At 41.6% G+C, this 19,684-nt stretch overlaps 1 protein-coding gene across 4 annotated transcripts in view; it reads left to right on the top strand.

Moving 5' to 3' along the window:
• Window positions 1–19,684, top strand: part of disc1 (DISC1 scaffold protein) — a 192,315-nt gene that overhangs the window by 55,500 nt on the left and 117,131 nt on the right. For all 4 annotated transcript variants that reach the window (XR_005943131.1, XM_041188757.1, XM_041188756.1 and 1 more), the window contains exons 6-7: window positions 11,939–12,171; window positions 13,612–13,666. Coding sequence is in view for 3 of the 4 variants with exons in the window: in XM_041188757.1 (XP_041044691.1) it covers window positions 11,939–12,171; window positions 13,612–13,666 (288 nt within the window). In the remaining variant the exon portion in view is untranslated. The remainder of the gene's footprint in view (window positions 1–11,938; window positions 12,172–13,611; window positions 13,667–19,684) is intronic.

Genomic DNA, 19,684 nt, shown 5'->3' with positions numbered 1-19,684 from the left:
GGTCGCTAAGCTAGGAAACTGTAACTTGCTTTATTATTACTTTATTTATTTACTGAATTTGTAATTAATTAACTAATCAAATAAATAAGGTTAGATGGACATGGCAGGGCAGGCTGTGTGTCATAACTACGGCATTTGGGAGCTGGGGAGAACATTGCAATCCCAGCCAACTATATCTGTGGTGTTTGCATTTGAGAAACTTTGGCAAAGAGTGGTTGAGTTGGAGTCTGAGCGGCAGACATTACAGGGCATCAGGGAGAGTTACATAAACCCTTTGTTCCAGGAGGCAGTCACAATCCCTCGTTAAGTAGGACTTTAGAAGTGGTCAATGTGATCAAGGACAGGAGGATGTGACTACAAGTTAGGCAGATTTGGGGATGTAGGGATGGAGGAGTGTCAGCCCTTGACTTTGGCTGACAGTTATCAGGTAATTCCTTTCTGTATGGATGAGAACAAGGGCTGCTGGATGGATGGACAAACTGGCCAAAGCACAATCATTCAGGAAGCAATTCAAGTGAGGGGAGTGGAAAAAAATATACTGGTGATAGGAGTCTGTGCAGTCGGGAATAGATACTATTCTCTGCAACCAGGACTGGGAGTTCATGGGCAAATTGACTTAAGGTAAGTAAGATCAGAGTTGAATGCATGACTCAGACTGGTTTGGGAGAAATGGGTTTTGATTCATGGGACACTGGCACCAGTACTGGGAAAAGTGGAAGCTGTACCATTGGGATGGACTCTACTTGAACCACACTGGGACCAGTGTCCTGGAAAATCATATAACTGGGGCTGCAGAGAGAGATTTAAATTACATAGTTGGGGGAAGGGTTCATGTGAGGGGAGATTTGGAAAGTTCATGAGAAAGGACAAGTTAATAGTGCAGGTTAGCGATACAGGTAACAATAACCAGAGAGTGATGAGAAGAGACTGAGCATACAAGAATAAGAGTTCACCAGCAATGGGATCAGAGTCCAAAAAAAGTAAAAAGACAGAATTAAAGACTCTTTGTCTGAGTGCATGCAGCATTCTAAACAAGATGGATGAATTGATAGCACACATATACATAATGGGTATGATATGATGATGAGTTTGCAAAGTAACCAAAGCTAGGAACTGAATGTTCAAAGATATTTGACATTTTGGAAGGATAGGAAGAAAGGATAAGGAAGTAGGATAGCTCTGTTAAAGGATGAGATCAGTAAAGCAGTGAGAAATGATCTTGACTCAGAAGATCAAGATGTAGAATCATTTTGGGTGGAGATAAATAACAAGGGGAAAAAGTCACCAGTGGAGTAGTTGAGAGGCCCCCTAATAGTAGTTGCACAATAGGACATATTATAAATCAAGAAATAATGGAGGCTTATAAGAAAGGTACTGCAATAATCATGGGCGATTTTAACCTTCATGCAGATTGGATGAATTAAATGTGCAAAGTTAGCTTGGTGGATGAGTTCATAGTGTATTTAGGAGTTTCTCAGAACAATACACTCTGGAACCAAGCAAGGAACAGACCATTTTAGACCTGGTCATTTGTAATCAGCCAAGATTAATTAATAATTTCATAGTAAAGGATCCTTGAGGAAAGAATAATTTATAACATGTTAGAATTTTATATTCCGTTTGTTATGAAGTTGTAGGTGATATGTGCCAGGCGGACCAAATCCACAAGGAAAACTTGGCCATGCTATCACAACAGCTTTTCAATTTGTGTTTATTATGAGAAGATTTGTGCACCGAATTCAGAGGTAATGAGTCCACTAACACCTTTAGAGATTTTAAAAACTAAAACAAAACATTTATTAACAAAAGAAAAGATTTCAAGCACATATATAAGGTATCAGTTACTTAATACTATAACAAATTCCAAAATTCCTAATTAACCTGACTTCCAGCTACACACCCCCTTTAAGGTAACAGTCCAAAATAGATTTTAAATTTAAAGAGCAAGCCAACAAGTTTACTACAGCACCCACTTGACAGTGGAATTCCAAAGGCTTTCCTCCACCTTTGGTTACAGAACACAGCAGATTTCTGCAAAAGTGGCTGGAGGCTTCCCCAGGGCTGTTTTACATGGTCCTCTTAGATTTTACATGGCCCCTCACATAACCTTCCATTCCTCCCTGTATGTGTTTCGCTCTCTTTAATCTGTATATTCCACTGTTCTATATGTCTTTGGAACTTTACTTTTCCCATAATATAAAAATCTTTCATGGTGCTAATATGGTCAATACCTATGAGAAAAATAAATATACTGCTTGGCCTTGCTTATCTTGTTAGTTGTAAACATCCTATCATCCCTTTGAAACCTAAACAACCCCGTCACTTATCTAAAAATGCAACTTTCTTTCACACCCTACATGCTAGGCCCTCACCCATTTTTACTCACCAGCATTCCAAATGCCTTTTACCCCTAACTTCTTTTGATAATTTCAAACTTGCAATCTACCTGACTCTAATTCAATTAAATCAGCTACACAGACAACCCTCCATGCTTACACCCATAAACCTATTTGCAATAAACTACAATAATATAATGAAAAAAAATGTTAGTTTCATGACAAGTTTGAGGGTACGACACTTGGATCTTAAACTTAAACAAAAGGCAACCACAAAGGTATGAAGACAGAGTTAGCTAGACTGGGAAAATAGCTTAAAAAGGAAGATGGTAGATACCTATCTCAAATGTCTGCCATTATTTCGTAACTCTCAACAAAAGTTATATTCTATTGAGAAAGAATCTTCAAGAAGGCTTCACCATCTGTGGCTAACTAAGGAAGTTAAGGATGGTATCAGATTGAAAGAAAAGGGGTACAATTCTGCAAAGATGGGTGGTAGGTCAGAAGATTAGGAACATTTTAGAAACCAGCAAAGAATGACATAAAAATGATAGAGGGAGAAATTAGAATGAGAGTAACTAGCAAGAGAAAAAAAGGCAGTAAAAGCTTCTACAAGTTTATAAAAAGGAAGAGACTGGGACATTCATAATGGGAAACAATGAAATGGCAGAAACTTTGAACAAGTATTTTGAATCTGTCCCCTCAGTATAAGACACAAAAGGCCTCCCAATAATAATAGAAAATCAAGCTGGCAAAAGGGAGGCAGGAACATAAAACAGTCACAATCCCTAGAGAAAAAGTACTAGGAAAACTAATGGGACTGAAGGCTGACAAGTCCCTTGGACCTGATGGCCTGCATTCTAGGGTCCTAAAAGAAGTGGATGCAAAGATAGTAGATGCATTGGTTGTGATCTTCCAAAATTCCTTAGATTCTGGAGAGGTCCAAGAGGATTGGAAAACTTCAAGAAAGGAGGGAGACAGAAGCAGGAAACTGTGGCCAGTTAACCTAAAATCTGTCATTGGAAAAATGATAGAATCTATTATTAAGGAAATAGTAACAGCACATTTGGAAAATCATAATACAATCAAGAAGAGTCAGCATGGTTTTATGAAAAGGAAATTTTGTTTGATATATTTATTAGTACACTTTGAGGATGTAACAACAGGATGGATAAAGAGGAACCAGTAGATATATCGTATTTGGATTTCCCAAATGGCACTCGATAAGATGCCACATAAAAGATTACTGCACAAAATAAGAGCTCATGATGTTGGGGTGATATATTAGCATGGATGGAGGATTGACTAACAAGAAAGACAGGAATCAAGATAAATGGGTCATTTTTCAGGTTGGCAAACTGTTAACTAGTGGGGCACCACAGGAATCAATGCTGGGGCCTCAACTATTTACAATCTATACTAATGACTTGAATGAAGAGACAGAGGGCGGAATCATCCCAGATTTACACTAAGTGAGGTAGTGGGCAGTAAAAGGACGTTTTACCCCCAGTCCGCAATGGTGGCTTTTTGCTCTGTGTTGTCCCATTCCCGCCTTATTAATTGTGCAGCCACAGGAAACATGCCGTCTTGCTGGCGGGCGTCCTCCAAGTTGCCTGCTACACCTTTACCTTGCTGCTTCCTCACGCAGGGTGCCATATTTAAACAGCAGCTGCGCGAACACTTCTCAATGCTTGCAGCCCAGGAGGGCACTGGTGAAGACATGGACTCAAAATCCAAGAAGAGTGCAGCCCCCTGATTCAGTGACGCATCCTTGGGACACTTTGTGGACACTGTGGAGGCCCGCCATGATGTCCTCTAGGCCCTGCTCTGGCTGCAGGAGGCCAATCAGTCTCACCACTCTGGCTTGGGAGGCGGTGACAGAGGTGGTCGGTGCCAATGCTGCACAGAAGAGGTTGGCCATCCAGCAAAGAAAATGGATGAATGACCTCATCTGTGCCACCAGGGTAAGGCAATCATCTCATCACTCTAAACTCTCACATTCACAAGGCCATCACACATTCACTGGCATTGCACTCCCAGCTCAACAACATCACCACTCACTCTCTCACATCACCATCTGGCCTCAAGTCCTCTAGAGACTGCTTCCTCAGCCCTCACCATCTTGAGGCCACTTGCACGGATCAACATGTGCTCCCCTTTCCCCAGTACAGCCCTCACCCTGCAGCCTCTTCCTTTGCCTGAGGCCACTTCACCTAGTGGGTGTAGTGCTGCCTGTGAAGTCCGACGCTAATGACTGAGTGCTGCCTGAAGAAAGGTAGGTAAACAAACCTCCAAGTCCCAAGTGAAACATGTCAGTGTGCAATCATGCTGACATGCCTGGATGATTCTGGCAAGTGGGGATTATAATTAGATGCAAATGTATTAAAATGATGTTCCTGACATCCAGTGGTGGGAAACACAGCCTGCCATTGACTGGCAGAGCGGACAATTGCAAACTGGTTTCACGATGATGTAAAACCAATTTTTGGCCTTCTTGCCATATTGTCCACTCATGCCTGTCATGATGCCCGATGCCAATGGGGGTGGAAAATTCCAGAGTGAGTCTGTAGTAGCCACATTTGCTGACTAAACAAAGATAGGAAGGAAAGCTAATTGTGAAGAAGATGCAAAGAGTCTGATAAGGGAAATAGACTAGTTAAGTGAGTGGAATAGAAATGGAGGGCAATTGCAGAATGTTGCGGTACAGGGAAATCTGGGTGTGCTCATACATGAATCACAAACAAGTTAGCATGCAGATACAGCAAGTAATTAAGAATGCTGGCCTTTATTGCAAGGGGGATGGAGTATAAAAGTTGGTAAGTCTTGCTACAGCTGTATAAGATATTAACAAGACCACACCTAGAGCACTGACTACATCATTACTTGCATTGGAGGCAGCTCGGAGAAGGTTCACTTGGTTGATTCCTGGGACAATGGAGTGGTCTTATGAGGAACAATTGAGCAGGTTGGGCCTTTTTCATTGGAGTTCAGAAGAATGAGAGGGTTCTTACTGAAACATAAAAGATTCTGAGGAGGCTTGACAGAGTAGATCCTGAGAGGATGTTTCCCCTCGTGGGGGAATCTGGAACTAGGAGACACGGTTTCAAAATTAAAGGTCTCCCATTTAAGATGGAGTTGAGGAGAATTTTCTTTGAGGGGGTCATGAATCTTTTGAAAGGGTCATTAACCTTTTGAATCCTCTTCCCCAGAGAGCAGTGGAGACTAGGTAATAAATTGAAGGCTGTGTTAGACAGATTTTTGATCTATGAGCGGGTCCAGGGTTAGTGGGGTCAGGCAGGCAAGTGGAGTTCAGGCCACAATCAGATCAGCCATAATCTTATTGAATGGCAAGGCAGGCTTGAGGACCAAATGGCCTACTGCTCCTATTTGTAATGATCTTTATGCTCCAAATGTTGTGTTGCTTGCCCAGTGCCAGAGTTAAAGACACCTTCTGATGAACTTGGAGTGGGAGGGGGGAGGATCCAGTTGTTGTAGCCCAAGTAGGATCCAATGACATATATGACCAATTACGAATGATGTTTTGCTGAGAGATTTTTAAGAGTTTGGGGCTAAATTAAAAAGCAGAATCCCCAAGTGGGTAATCTTTGAATTGTTACAAGACTTAGGTGCCAGTTGGCATGGGGATAAAAAGGTTAGAAGGTTAATTGTGTGGCTGAAGGAATGGTGTGAGAGGCATGGATTTTGCTTCATGGGTTATTGGTATCACTACTGGGAAAAGAAGGAACTGTTCCACTGGGACAATCACCACTGAGCATGATTGAGTATCCACAGCTGTCTGTGGTAGAGACTTCCAAAGCTTCACAATTATTCGAATGAAGAAGTTTCTCCTCATTTCAGTCCTAAATAGCCAGATCCTTATTCTGATGCTGTGACCCCATGTTCAAGATTCCCTTTAAGAATTGTATATGGTTCAATTAGATCATTTCTCATTCTAAACTACTAGAAATATAGGCCTGGTCTACTCAATCTCTCCTCATAGGACAATTCCCTTAGCTCAGGAACCAGTCTAGTGAGCCTTATTTGCAATTCCTCTAGGCCATGTATGTCCTTTCTTGGGTAGACAGACTAAAGCTGCACATAGTACTACAAGTGACCTCAGCAATGCCCTGTATGATTGTAGTAAGACTTCTTTACTCTCACACTCTATATTCCCTTTGTAACAAAAGATAACCTACCATTTGCCTTTCTAATTGTTTGGTGAATCTGCATATTTACTCTGTGCTTTGTGTACAAAGACAGCCAGGTCTCTCTGAATGCAAATACTTTCCAAAGTTACTGGTTAAAAATATTCTTTTATATTTTTCCTACCAAAGTGGAGGTAACTTCACTCTTTGTCACATTGTATTCTATCTGCCATTTTCTTGCCTACTCACATAATTTGTCTATTATCACTCTGCAACCTCTTTGTGTTTACCTCATTGCTTACTTTCCCACCTAACTTTGTATCGTCAGCAAAACTTGGATATGTTATATTCTGTCCCCTCATCTAAATCATTAATATAGATTGTAAATAGCTGATGCCCAAGTACTGATCCTTGAGGTACCCTGCCAGTTACACAGTAATATGATTTAGCAGAGTCAACATAGATATATGAAAGGGAAATGGTGTTTGACAAATCTGTTAAGTTGTGAGGATGTGACTAGGAGAATGGATAAGGGGGAACCATTGGGTTTAGCGTATTTGGATTTTCAAAAAAATATTCGATAAGGTGCCACACAAGAGGTTATTTCACAAAATTAGGGCTCATGGGATGGGTGTAATATATTAGCATAGATGGAGGGTTAGTTATTGGACAAAAGTCAAAGTAGGAATAAACAAGACACTTTCAGGTTGGCAGGCTATAGCTAGTGGGGTATCTTAAGGATCAGTACTTGGGCCTCAGCTATTTACAAGCACTATAAATGACTTAGGTGATGGGACTAAGTGTAATGTATCCAATTTTACTGATGATCCAAAGTAAGGTGGGAAAGTAAGCATTAAGGAGGATGCAAAGAGGCCTTAGAGGGATAAAGACAGGTCGGCTCGGCAGGCACATTTGGCAGATGGAATACAATGTGGCAAAGAGTGAAGTAATCCACATGGTAGGAAAAATATAAAAGGAGAATATTTTTAAATGGTGAGAGACTGGAAAGCGTTTGCATTCAGAGGGACTTGGGTGTCCTTGGACATGAATCACATAATGTTAAATTGCAGATTCAGCAAGCAATTAGGAAAGCTAAATGATATGTTAGCTTTTGATACAAAGGAGTTAGAGTAAAGGAGTAAAGAAGTCTTACAATAATTATACAGGGTATTGGTGAGGCCACATCTGGAATACTGTGTGCTGTTTTGGTTTTATTACCTACAGAAGGATATACATGCCGTATAGGGAGTGCAGGAGGTTCATGACTGCTTCTGAAGGGATTGTCCTATGAGGAGAGATTGAGTAGACTAGGCCTTTATCCTCAGGAGTTTAGAAGAATGAGAGATGATCTAATTGAAAATTCTTAAGGTGCTTGACAGGGTGGATGCTGAGAAAATGTTTACCCTGGCTAGGGAATCTTGAACACAAGGTCTCAGTCTCAGAATTGGGAGTCAGCCATTCATCACTGAGATGAGGACAAACTTGTTCACTCAGAAGGGTTGTGAATCCTTGAATTTTTTATCCTAGAGAGCCATGAATGCTCAAGCATTGAGTTTATTCACGATAGATTTTTGAATACTAAGGGAATGAAGGGATATGAGGAGAGTGTGGGAAGGTGGAGTTGAGGCAGATGATCAACTATGATCTTGTTGAATGACAAAGCCAGCTCAAAGGGCTAATGGCTTACTCTAGCTCCTATTCTGTTATTGTGATGGATTGAGAAGGATGAGGAGGAATAGTTTACTGTGGCCATTCACATAGGATGTCATTTATGATTTTGATATAGCTAGGTTAACTGAGTGGGTAAAAAGGTGACAGATGGAGTATAAAGTAAGGACATGTGAAGTCATTCCCTTTGGCAATAAGAATTTTAAAAAGCAGAATATTTTTTAAAAAGGATGAAACTTTTTAATGTTCACGTTCAGAGAGACTTGAGTGTACTCGTGCAAGGACACAAGTTAGCAAGTAGGTACAGCAAGCAAGGCAAGTGGTATGTTGGCGTTTATTGCAAGGGGATTAGAGTTCAACAATAAGGAAGGCTTGCTACAATTGTCCAACACTTTAGTGAGATCACACCTGGAGTATTGTGTGCAGTTTTGGTCTCTGTATCTAAGGAAGGATATACTTGCTTTGGAGGTGGTACAGCAAAAGTTCTCAAGATTCTGAAGGGGCCTGAAAAGGTAGATACAGAGGTTGGCATGCATTTTCACAAGAGTTGGGCCAACTTTGGAAGCATTTAAAAAATGGCAGGTGGGACATGGATGCAGAATTTCCACCCCTATTTCTGGCAATTCTATTTTTACCGATGGGGATGGTGGGTGAATCACAAGGCAGGAAACCCAGACTCAGCAAGGCCATTTGAAATTCAAACAGATCCCCTTTTGTTTTGCTGTGCCAAGGGCATTAACGTGCAGTATGGGAACCACGATTTTTATGGAGGAGTCATGCTTGTGAAGGGTGGATTTAAAAACAAAAAAAACACAGGCTGCAGCAAAGTAAAAAAAACTGCTTCAGTGCATTGATTGAAAAGCCATCTGGTGTAGCTTAGAAGAAAACCACAAACCACCTGTTCCTGCCATTTCAATAGATTTCATTGTTGACAAGAGTTGTTAATAGAGTAGAATCTGTTATGAATGCTTGGCTGAGTTTCAAAATCACCAAAACCACAACTGCCCCCCCCAGACTCTTGCTGAGATGACATCACGTTTTGATTAACATTTTTAAGAGGTTATTAAAGGATTAGTTGTTTTTGATGTGATTACTGAATAGAAATTTGTTTTTACAACAGATTGACCACTTGAGGGGATTTAAATTCTTTGATTGGTTTAATGAGTGAGAGATGTTTTTCCCATGTCAAGTGTGTGAGAGTGAAGCTCCCTTAGATTGTTAGTTGAATTTCCTTTTCATCTCCACATGCTCCAGAGCTCTGTCCATTGTGAATGCTGGTTGAGTGGCTATGGAGGGGATATGAGGGAGCAAATGGGTGGCATGGGGGTAGATGGAGGGACAATGGCTAGAGGGCCTAAACAGCCTTTTACACAACTAGGCTGAAGTCTCGGAGCACAAGTTGGGTCTTCTAAGCAGCCTGCCTTGGCACTCGCCTGTGGCAGGCTCGACTCTGTTCTGCCCCACCTCCCTGGAATGAAAATATGGCGGGCAGGGGCACATTTAAAAGAGACTGGTCTGCTGAGTCAGGAAATTTCCCAACTCGAGCTTTCTGCCTCGATGGCGAAAATCTGGCCTGTTGGTTTAGATTAAGGGGGTACAGCTTATGATTGTTTAGAATTCTCTCTGTGAAGCTTGTGGATACTCTAATGTTTAATATGTTTAAGGCTTAAGCCAGACAGATCTTTTGCCTCTTGGGGAATCAACGGGTATGGGAAGCAGGCAGCAAAGTGGAGTAGAGGGAGAAGATCAACTATGCATATTTTGAATGGTGGAGTAGGCTTGAGGGGCTGTTTGGTCTGTTCTTGCTCCTATTATGTTTCAATGCTGTGACTGGAGCAGAAGCCTGATTGAAAGTTTTGAAGCATGGGGCAGGATCTTCCCCCCCCCACCTTTTGGGGGGGTTTTGCGGGAGGTTCCTGATCGGCGCTCCCAATTGGGGGTGCGCCACCATTTTACATGGGTGGGCCAATTAAGGCCCGCCCAGCATGACATCTGCCAGGAAGTGCTGTGCACTCCCTGTGCGGGGAGGTGGGGGGGGCGGGGGTGGGGGGGGATTCTCTAGCCGGGAGTGTGCTGTTTTGCACATGTGTGCGAAAGAGCACACAGATTTATCTGAGGCAAAGTGCTACCTCAGGGAGCTCAGCTCAGGTTTGAAACCTTAACTAAAGATGAGAAAAAAAATTACTGACATGTCCCCTCATGTGCCACTGTCACATGATGTGGGACATGTCAATTTCTTTTATTTAGAAATTGCATACAAATTTTAATAACCTCATGAAATCTCATTCCACCCGTGCATGAGGTTTCATGTTTTTTCAGAAGCCTGGGCTCCCGGCCTACCCGCCAACCTTAAGGTTGGACGGGCAGGTCCATTAATCCCTTTAGTTACTTTTTTAATGGCTTTAATAGGCCTTTGACAGTTCGGGCGTGCAGCCAGTTTAGCGGGCGCGCAGCCAATTCGGCTGTGCACCTGCCGAGCTGAAAATCTAAATGATGCGGGGTGACGTCGGGACACACGCCCGATGTCACCCCATGTCATTTTACACATTGGCAAGTGGGCCCCACCCTCCATTTGCTGACTGGAAGATGCAGCCCATGGTGTTCTAGGATTGCTGTGTTGAAATTGGGAACAACCACATATTCGAGGAGTTTGGAGAGAAAAGGGAGATTGGAGAGGGGGACTGTAGTTTGCAAGGAGAGAAGGGTCAAGGATGGATATTTTGAGAAGAGAGGTGATGACAGCAGATTTGAAGGAGGAAGAGAATGGGAGGGGAAGTGATAAAGATTGCTGTGCTTAGACTTAGTGAAGAAGAAGCCCGTAAGCTCCATATAGTCATTGTTGCTGTTGAGTATGAAGGAACCAGGGGAGAGGGATTTATAAGATGGTTTGTAGTGGAGAAGAAAAGTCAGGGGTTATCTTTGCTGTTAAGGATGATTCTGGAATGGCAACTGGTATTGGCAGGATAGGGCAGGACCTGATAGTGCTTGATGTGGTTCAGTCAGATTTGGTGGCAAATGGCTGAACCAGTTGTCTGCTACAAATGTTCTAGTCTGCATCCCTTGGAGGATCAACCAGGGTTGAGAGTATTGGTTTTAATGGGGACGAGGGCATTAGGTTGATAGCTACAAAAATGTTCTGAATGAAGGGCCAATGGCTGGAATAGTTGGGAATTTGAGAGTGCAGTTTTAATGACTTGGGGAGAGATTTTTCCCAGAAGAAGGAAGGAGTTTGGAACGGGAGAGGGGAATATTGGTGGCGAGGGATACAAGAAAGTAATCAGAAATGGCCTTAGCTGTGATTGACACAATGGGGATAGCAAGGCACATGACTGCTTTACATGGACAAAACTTTGCAGTGTAATTGGACTATAATTCTGTCAGGATGTACTTTTATGGAGCGATTATATTATGCACTTTGTATCAATGCAAAATTTGGTTTTGCCTCAATGTTAATATACATCCTGAATAATTTCTTGTTCGGTTTTCAAACTATTTTAAACTTAGTTCTGCTTAGCTCAACATAGTAGTTGCTCCACTAATCAAGCAATCAATGTGTTTTGATTTTTCTTCCATAATATTTCCCTTCCTCTTCTTACAGTAATAGTTCCAGTCACACTCTAGCACATGAAAAGATGAAATTACTGTGAACAAATTGTGTTCTAATTTTCAGGTAGTCTAATGGAGCAATACTTATTAAGTTCTGCCATACTTATAAGGATGCAGCTTTGTAATGAAGTTTGTATTTGAGTTACTTAATTAATTAAATAATGTATTTAATTACAAAAATAGGAAGAAATCACTGATCTTAAGGAACGACTGGCAGTATTGGAAGCTAAAGACCATCAGCTGAGTATAGAAATAGAAGAAGAAAGCAGACTCATACACTCATATGATTGTGAGCTTCCTTCTTTATCAACTCTATCGGCTATTGAGTTACAAGATCTGAGTAAGATATTGGAGGATGTTATGCCATTACGAAATAAAATCTTCTTCAATGCAGAGCTTCCTGAAGATATAAAGAGGTAAAAGAATATTTAGATATTACTTGACAGTCAAACTGGCCTTGTAATACAATAGATGATTTAAAGAAAATCTTATATAAGTAGTGTAATGACTCAGGAATATCCCAAAACACTTCTCATACAATTAATTATTTTGAATTGCTAATTTATATATGGCAACCAGTTTGTGCACAGCAAAGATCCACACACAACAGAGGTAAACATCCTAATTAATCTACCTTTGGTGATATTAGTTGATGGAGAATTGTTGCTTAGGACCCTGGGGGAATTTCCTTCCAACTGAACCATTGAACATGCATACAGGGCCTGATCTTAACACCTCATTTGAAAGAAGCATTTCTTCACATAAAGGGTAATGAAAAGCAGGAACTCTTTGTTGCAAAAAGCTGTTGAGGTTAAGTGAATTGAAAATTTCAAAACTGGTAGTTGAAGGGTGATTGACTTCCAATAAAGTGTTTTTCTTGTCCCGCGGAGTCATTAAATGGAATCTCATTATGTTGGTTGGATGATCTCACCTGGTTTTGGATAAGTAAATGTATGAAAAGGCATATGCAGTTATAGACCAGATTTTCATGTATAGATTGAAGTTTATTTTGACTAGTAATATAATGAGCTTAGTCGCAATTGTAAAGAATTCATGGAACAGAACATTGTCTCTTCCACCATCATCTGGTGCACTACTATTTCATGATGTTTGTTATTTCCAGACCATGTTGTTAATTGTATTCCCCTGCAACTTTTGTCACTACCTCCCTTTGGGATGGACTTCGTCTTGCTGCGCAACTAAATTTTTAAAAACAAGTGGCAAAGTATTTGGGGTAGACCAAATGGAGATCAATTTCTATTTCAACTGTTAAGCTTAGAGGTATGTGCAAAATGAAAGGAATATACATAAAGTTGGTTTTTGAAAAATAGCTTTGTTGCCAGGATTCATTTATGTTTTTTTCTCGGGGCCACATTAGTTTTAAGGTAGTTTGTTGCTCTTAGCAATGCTAACCAATATATGTTTTTGTGATAAGACGTGACTATCATATTTCCCTTGCAGATGTATGTGCAAAGTCGGGTGTTGCTGGTCTAATTTTGCATACATACATAAAAACAGGATTTTTCTGACTCTGAGAGCAAATGAGCTACTACTGATTAGATATTAGTTTACTTCTGACATAGCACTACCCATTTTTCTAAAGAGGAATGGCTTCCCTTATTAAATTTCATACAAAAGGTTTAAGATCTTAAACCTGTGCACATGACTATATCTTCCTTCTCTCTTTACACCTCTCCCCAAAAAAATTAGGATTTTTTGGTTGTAATTGTATTTTTTTCTAATGACAAATAGTGTTGGTTCAGGAAGCACTGGGATCAAGGAGCATGTTACAGGTTCACATGGCTGAAAAATGATTGAAATACTGTAAATTGTAATTGCAAAAACATGTTTTTTAGGCTTCAAAAGAAAGAACAATCACTAAATATGGCTATTAAGACAGCTACTACCAAGGTAAGCCCAATATTTAAAAAAAAAACTCTCAGCATATAATTTTAGTGCCCGCCCCTCACTAATCACTATTGAATACCAAGTTATAAAACTGTCCTTTTTGCAAGTTTTTCCTTGTTTGCATTATTTCGTATTATTTAACACGTGCATCCACAAGAATGATGTTGAAGAAAAATGGGAAATAAATTACGTATTTGGATAAATAGTATAGAGAAATATAATTGTTGCACCTGCTGGCAAGGCCAGCATTTGTTGCCTATCCCTAATTACCCTTGAATTATCTGGCTTGCTAGGCCACTTCAAAGGGCAGTTGTTGTAGGTCTGGAGCATATGTAGGCCAGACCAGGTAAAGATAGCAGATTTTCTTTCCTAAAGGACATTAGTGAACCAGATGGGTTTTTACAACAATCGATGGAAGTTGTCATGGTCACCATCACAGATTAGCTTTCAGTTCCAGATTTTATTAATTGAATTTAAATTCCACCAGCTGCTGTGGTGGGATTTGAACCCATGCCCTGAGAACATTAGCCTGGTTCTCTGAATTTCTAGCCCAGTGATGTTACCACTGGGACTTGAAATTCTAAGTTATAGGAGAAATTTGCAGAATTGAATATTTTCTCATTGGAGAAAGGATAGTGAAAGGGGAATTGATGATAAATGTCAGATGCGCCTGTGGGGACCAGGCCGGAGAATGTGGAGTTGGGGAAAGTGCCTCATCTCTCCCGGTACCATTTTAAATTGTCCGTTGACCTTCTTTGTTAGAAGGCTGAGAAAGAAAAAGCCTTTAAATAAAACTTCAGGAATCCAAGCCAAGTTTAAGTGTGGACCAAACCCATCCTCCAAATGGGCCCCTCCAGATCAGGCAAATTGATATACCTTTTGTTGACCGCTTGCTTTCCAAAAATTAACATGTTTGTTCCCAGTAAGCATTTTCTGTAGAGATTCCCTTTGTGTCCACACGTGTTACATTTATGATTACCTGTAGGCGCTGTAACAAAGTTTTGTCCATTTCAAGCATATTTTTCTATCACAGGAAATTGTAACTCTGTAATTACATATTTAAAAGCTTGGTTTAATTCTCTCTGATGGCCTTCAATAGAGTACTGAGGAGATTTACCAGAATGGTATCAGGGATGAGGATCTCCAGTTATATGAGGGAATAGAGAGGCAGGAATTTTACTCCTTACAGCAGAGAAGGTAAAGGGGAGAGTTATTAAACATTTCAGAATCATGGAGGGCTTTGATAGAGAAAATGTTTCCACTGGCAGGAAGATCGATAGCCAAAGGGAACAGATTTAATGTAATTCTCAAAGTAATGAGAGAGGCTCTGAGGAAAATAGTATTTGCTCAGCAGCACATTGTTATGATCTGGATTGTACTGCCTGAAAAAACTGAAGAAATTCAATAACAACTTTTAAAAGTTTGGATATAGGCTTGAAAAGGAAACAAATTGCAGGGCTTTGGGAAATGAGCAGGGGAGTGAGACTAATTATGTAACTCTTTCAAAGAATTAGCACAGGCTGAATAATTTACTTTCTCAAGTCTCAATGTGACAGCCATTTTGGTAAAGGTATGCAGAAAGTACTAAATTTTCTATTTTTGTTCTGATCTCAAGTTGCTTCATTTAATTACTTTCAACCAGAACTTCTAACAGTTGTTAAAACTGCTATCAAATATGATTTTGAAAAGCAAAAAACTATGGATGGTAGAAATTGGAAATAAAAATATAAAATGTTGGGTACTCGGGTTTGGCAGCATCTGTGGAAAGAGAAACAGAGTTAATGTTTCAGGTCGATAACATTTAATCAGAACTGGGAAAAGTTAGAAATGTAATAGGTTTTAAGCACGTGATAAATGGGAAAAGGAAGACAAGGGAGGTCTGTTGTAGAGTGGAAGACAGGAGAAATTTAATGTCTGAATGGGCCAGCCTATCCAGCATGGCCCACATCCCATTAACAAATTAAAAAAGAGTTAGTCTTACAGGGCCAAAGGGAATGGTGATGGGGCAAGAAAAGAAACAGAAGACGTGCCAGGGCAGGTGTGCTGCTGTCTGAAAACAAAAATGAGAGAAAAACTGAAATGTGCAAAGAAAAGGAAACAGAATTGGGGAGTGGTGGGGAGCAAGGGGCAGAGATTACAGTCTGAAATTGTTGAACTCAGAGTTGAGTCTGGAAGGCTGTAAAGTGCCCATTCGAAAATGAGGAGCTGTTCTGGAGTTTACATTGAGCTGCACTGGAAGAATGCAGTAGGTCAAGGACTGAGATGTCGGCTTAAGAACAAGGTGGAGAATTAAAATGGCAAGCCACCAGAAGCTCAGGTTCATGCTTGCACACTGAACGGAGGTGTTCTGTGAAACATTCACCCAATCTATGTTTGCTCCGCCCCATTGTAGAGGAGACAACATTGTGAGCAGTGCATACAAAATTCTAAGTTGAAAGAAGTACAGGTAAATCACTGGTTCACCTGGTGTGTGTGTTTGGGACCTTAGATGGTGAGGAGAGAGAGGGTAAACGAACAGATGTTACATCTGCACTTGCTTAGAAAGGTGCTGTGGGAAGAGGACAGAATGTCGGGTGATAGAGAAGTGGACCAGCGTATCACAGAGGGAACGGTCCCTTCGGAATGCTGAGAGGGGAGCGGGAGATGTCTGGTGGTAGCAATATTTTTTAAAAATTCATTTATTGGATGTAGGCTTCTCTGGCTAGGTCAGCATTTATTGCCCATCCCTAATTGCCCTTGAGAAGGTGCTGGTAAGCTGCCTTCTTGAACCACAGCAGTCCCTGTGGTGTAGGTGCACCCACAGTGGTGTTAGGGAGGGAGTTCCAGGATTTTGACCCAGCGACAGCGAAGGAACCGCAATATATTTCCAAGTCAGGATGGTGAGTAGCTTGGAGGAGAACTTCCAGGTGGTGTGTTCCCTTGTACCTGCTGCCCATGTCCTTCTAGATGGTGGTGGTTGTGGGTTTGGAAGGTGCTGCCTAAGGAGCCTTGGTGAGTTTCTACAGTGCATCTTGTATATGGTACACTGCTGTCACTGTTCATCAGTAATGGAAGGAGTGAATGTTTGTGGAAGGGGTGCCAATCAAGTGGGTTGCTTTGTCCTGGATAATGTCAAACTTCTTGAGTGCTGTTGGAGCTGCACTCATCCAGACTAGTGGAGAGTATTCCATCACACTCCTGATTTATGCCTTGTAGATGGTGGGGCTTTGGGGAGTCCAGGAGGTGAGTTACTCACCACAGGATTCCTAGCCTTTGACCTGCTGCTGTAGCCACAGTATTTATATGGCTAGTCCAGTTCAGTTTCTGGGTTGATGGTAACCCACCCAGGATGTTGATAGTGGGGGATTCAGTGATGGTAACGCCATTGAATGTCAAGGGGCAATGGTTAGATTCTCTCGTTGGAGATGGTCATTGCTTGGCATTTTTGTGGCACGAATGTTACTTGCCACTTGTCAGCCCAAGCCTGTATATTTTCAAAGTCTTGCTGCATTTGGATATGGACTGCTTCAGTATCTGAAGAGTCACAAATGCTGCTGAACATTGTGCAGTCATTAGCAAACATCTCCACTTCTGACCTTGTGATGGCAGGAAGATCATTGTTGAAGCAGCTGAAGATGGTTGGGCCTAGGACACTACCCTGAGGAGCTCCTGCAAGATGTCCTAGAACTGAGATGATTGATCTCCAACAACCACAACCATCTTCCTTTGTGCTAGGTTTGACTCCAACCAGCGGAGAGTACCCCCGCCCTCACCACCACAGATTCCCATTGACAGCAGTTTTGCTAGGGCTCCTTGATGCCACACTCAGTCAAATGTTGCCTTGATGTTGGAGGTGGCGGAAATGGCAGAAGATGATCTTTTGGTGGGATGGAAGGTGAGGACAAGGAGAACCCTACTGCAGCTCTGAGGGGGAGGAGAAGAGAGTAGAAATGCAGGAAATGGGTCAGACAGGGTTGAAGGCCCTGTAAACTATGATAGGAGGAATCCTTGGTTGAGGAAAAAAGACTTATTAGAGGTGCTGGTATGGAGGGTGGCATCATTTGAACAGATGTGATGGAGATGGAGAAATTTGGAGAATGAAGTGGAATCCTTGCAAGGATGTAGGGTGTGAGGAACTGTAGTCGAAGTAGCTATGGGAGTTAGGAGTTAGAATGAATATTTGTAGATAGCCTATCCCAAGAAATGGAGACAGTGAAGTCAAGGGAGGAAAGAGTTGGAGATGTGAAGGTGAGAGATGGGTGAAATTGGAAGCAAAGATGAAGAAGCTTTCCAGTTCAGGGTGATAGCAGGAACTGGCACCAATATAGTCATCAATGTACAGGAAAAAGAATTGGGTGATAGAGCTCGAGTAGGGCTGGAATAAGGGATGTTCCATATATCTCAAAGACAAGCATAGCTAGGACCTACAGCAACACTCTCTATTTGGAGGGAGTGAGATAAGTTAAGAGAAGTTGGTCAGTTAGAGAACATGAGTATTTCTGAAAGAAGAGACATGTCTCAGCTTTTCGTCTTGCACTGTTCAGGACGCTTCACAAGATTACCAATATAAGGGGAAACAACAATTTATACTGTATGTGAAGGTAGTGCTGATTGCTTGGCAAGTGAACTCTGGTAGAGGCATTGCCATGGAGAAGGCACCAGCATTGTTTGACTATGCAGGAAATGGGTCAGAATGTTGCAGTAGCAACGTGTGTGGTGTTCGCCACTAATAGGATGCTGCCGTCAAGCCAAAAAGACCTTCTGCCTATCTCACAAATGAGTAACATGGTATATGAATTTCAATGCCAGTGTGATGCTAGGTATGTGGGCAATATGTTCCAAAGACTGGCAGACTGTATCAAACAGCATGTCCCAACTGCTGTTCGCAACGGGCAAGGTACAGACCATACCCAACCAGCCCATGCTTGCAAAACTCAAAACGCAGTGTCCAACATTAGATGTGATTACACAGTTAGATAACATTTGTTAAATAATCCTCAGTGTTCTAAGAATTACACTGACAACCAATTTAAGATGGTCAGTCAGACTCCCTATGTGGTGTATTTGTGTGTACTGAAAGCTACATATATTAATACACAGGGCCCTGTTCTATGCAGACAGAAAGAACGTATGCACATATTGTGCTTGTTTCAGCTGAACAAAATAAGTAACAACCATTCATTGACTCATTCCTCAGGGCAATACCTTGACCAATCAGGGACAAGCTGCCTGGTTTAAATTTCAAACAATGCTTGGCATTGTCAGTCGCCATCACTGGTGCATTCTCCATGGCAACGTCCTTACTAATCAGAGTCCACTTGCCAACCAATCAGCACTCTCTTCACATACAGTATTGTTTCCCCTTTATATTGGTAATCTTGCAAAGTGTCCTGATTTGTGCAAGACATAAAGCTTAGACTTGTCTCTTCTTTCAGCAGTACTCAAGTTCTGTACTATCAAACGATCAAATGAGAGAACAAGTTCAGCCAGTTGGAGGAGGGCAGTAGTTGGTGGAAACTGGTTGAGCCTCAGTCGAAGGAATAAGTGGAGAGCCATCAAACTGTCTTGGGGAGGGATGGAGGTGTAGAGAGATCGGACATCCATAATGAAGAGAAGATGGTCAGTGTCAGGAATTTGGAAATTGTCAGAAGTCAAGAGGGTGTCAGAAAAGTCACAAATATAGGTGAGGGAGAGACTGGACAAGGGAAGAAAAAATAGTCAAGACAGGAAGAAATCAGTTCAATGGGGCGGGAACACACCGAGATGATAGATCTACTAGGACAGTCCACTTTGTGGATTTTGGGAAGAAGGTAGAAGCGGGCTGTTTGGGGTTGGGTGGCTGAGATAGGAAGCCATGGAGGGAAGATTTCCAGAGGAGATAAAGTCAGTGAATGTCCTACAAACAATGGCTTGTTGTTTGGTGGAGGGGTCATGGTCAAGAGGGAGGTAGGAGGAAGCGTCAGAGTGTTGGCATTCGGCCTCTGCTAGGTAGAGGTCGATACGCCAGGCAACAACAGCACCCCCTTTGTCAGCAGATTTGAT

Source organism: Carcharodon carcharias, chromosome 5 (genome assembly GCF_017639515.1).
Source record: "Carcharodon carcharias isolate sCarCar2 chromosome 5, sCarCar2.pri, whole genome shotgun sequence".
Classification (NCBI taxonomy): domain Eukaryota; kingdom Metazoa; phylum Chordata; class Chondrichthyes; order Lamniformes; family Lamnidae; genus Carcharodon; species Carcharodon carcharias.
Note: the sequence above shows the minus strand (reverse complement) of the source record. Positions and strands in the feature narration are given on the sequence as shown.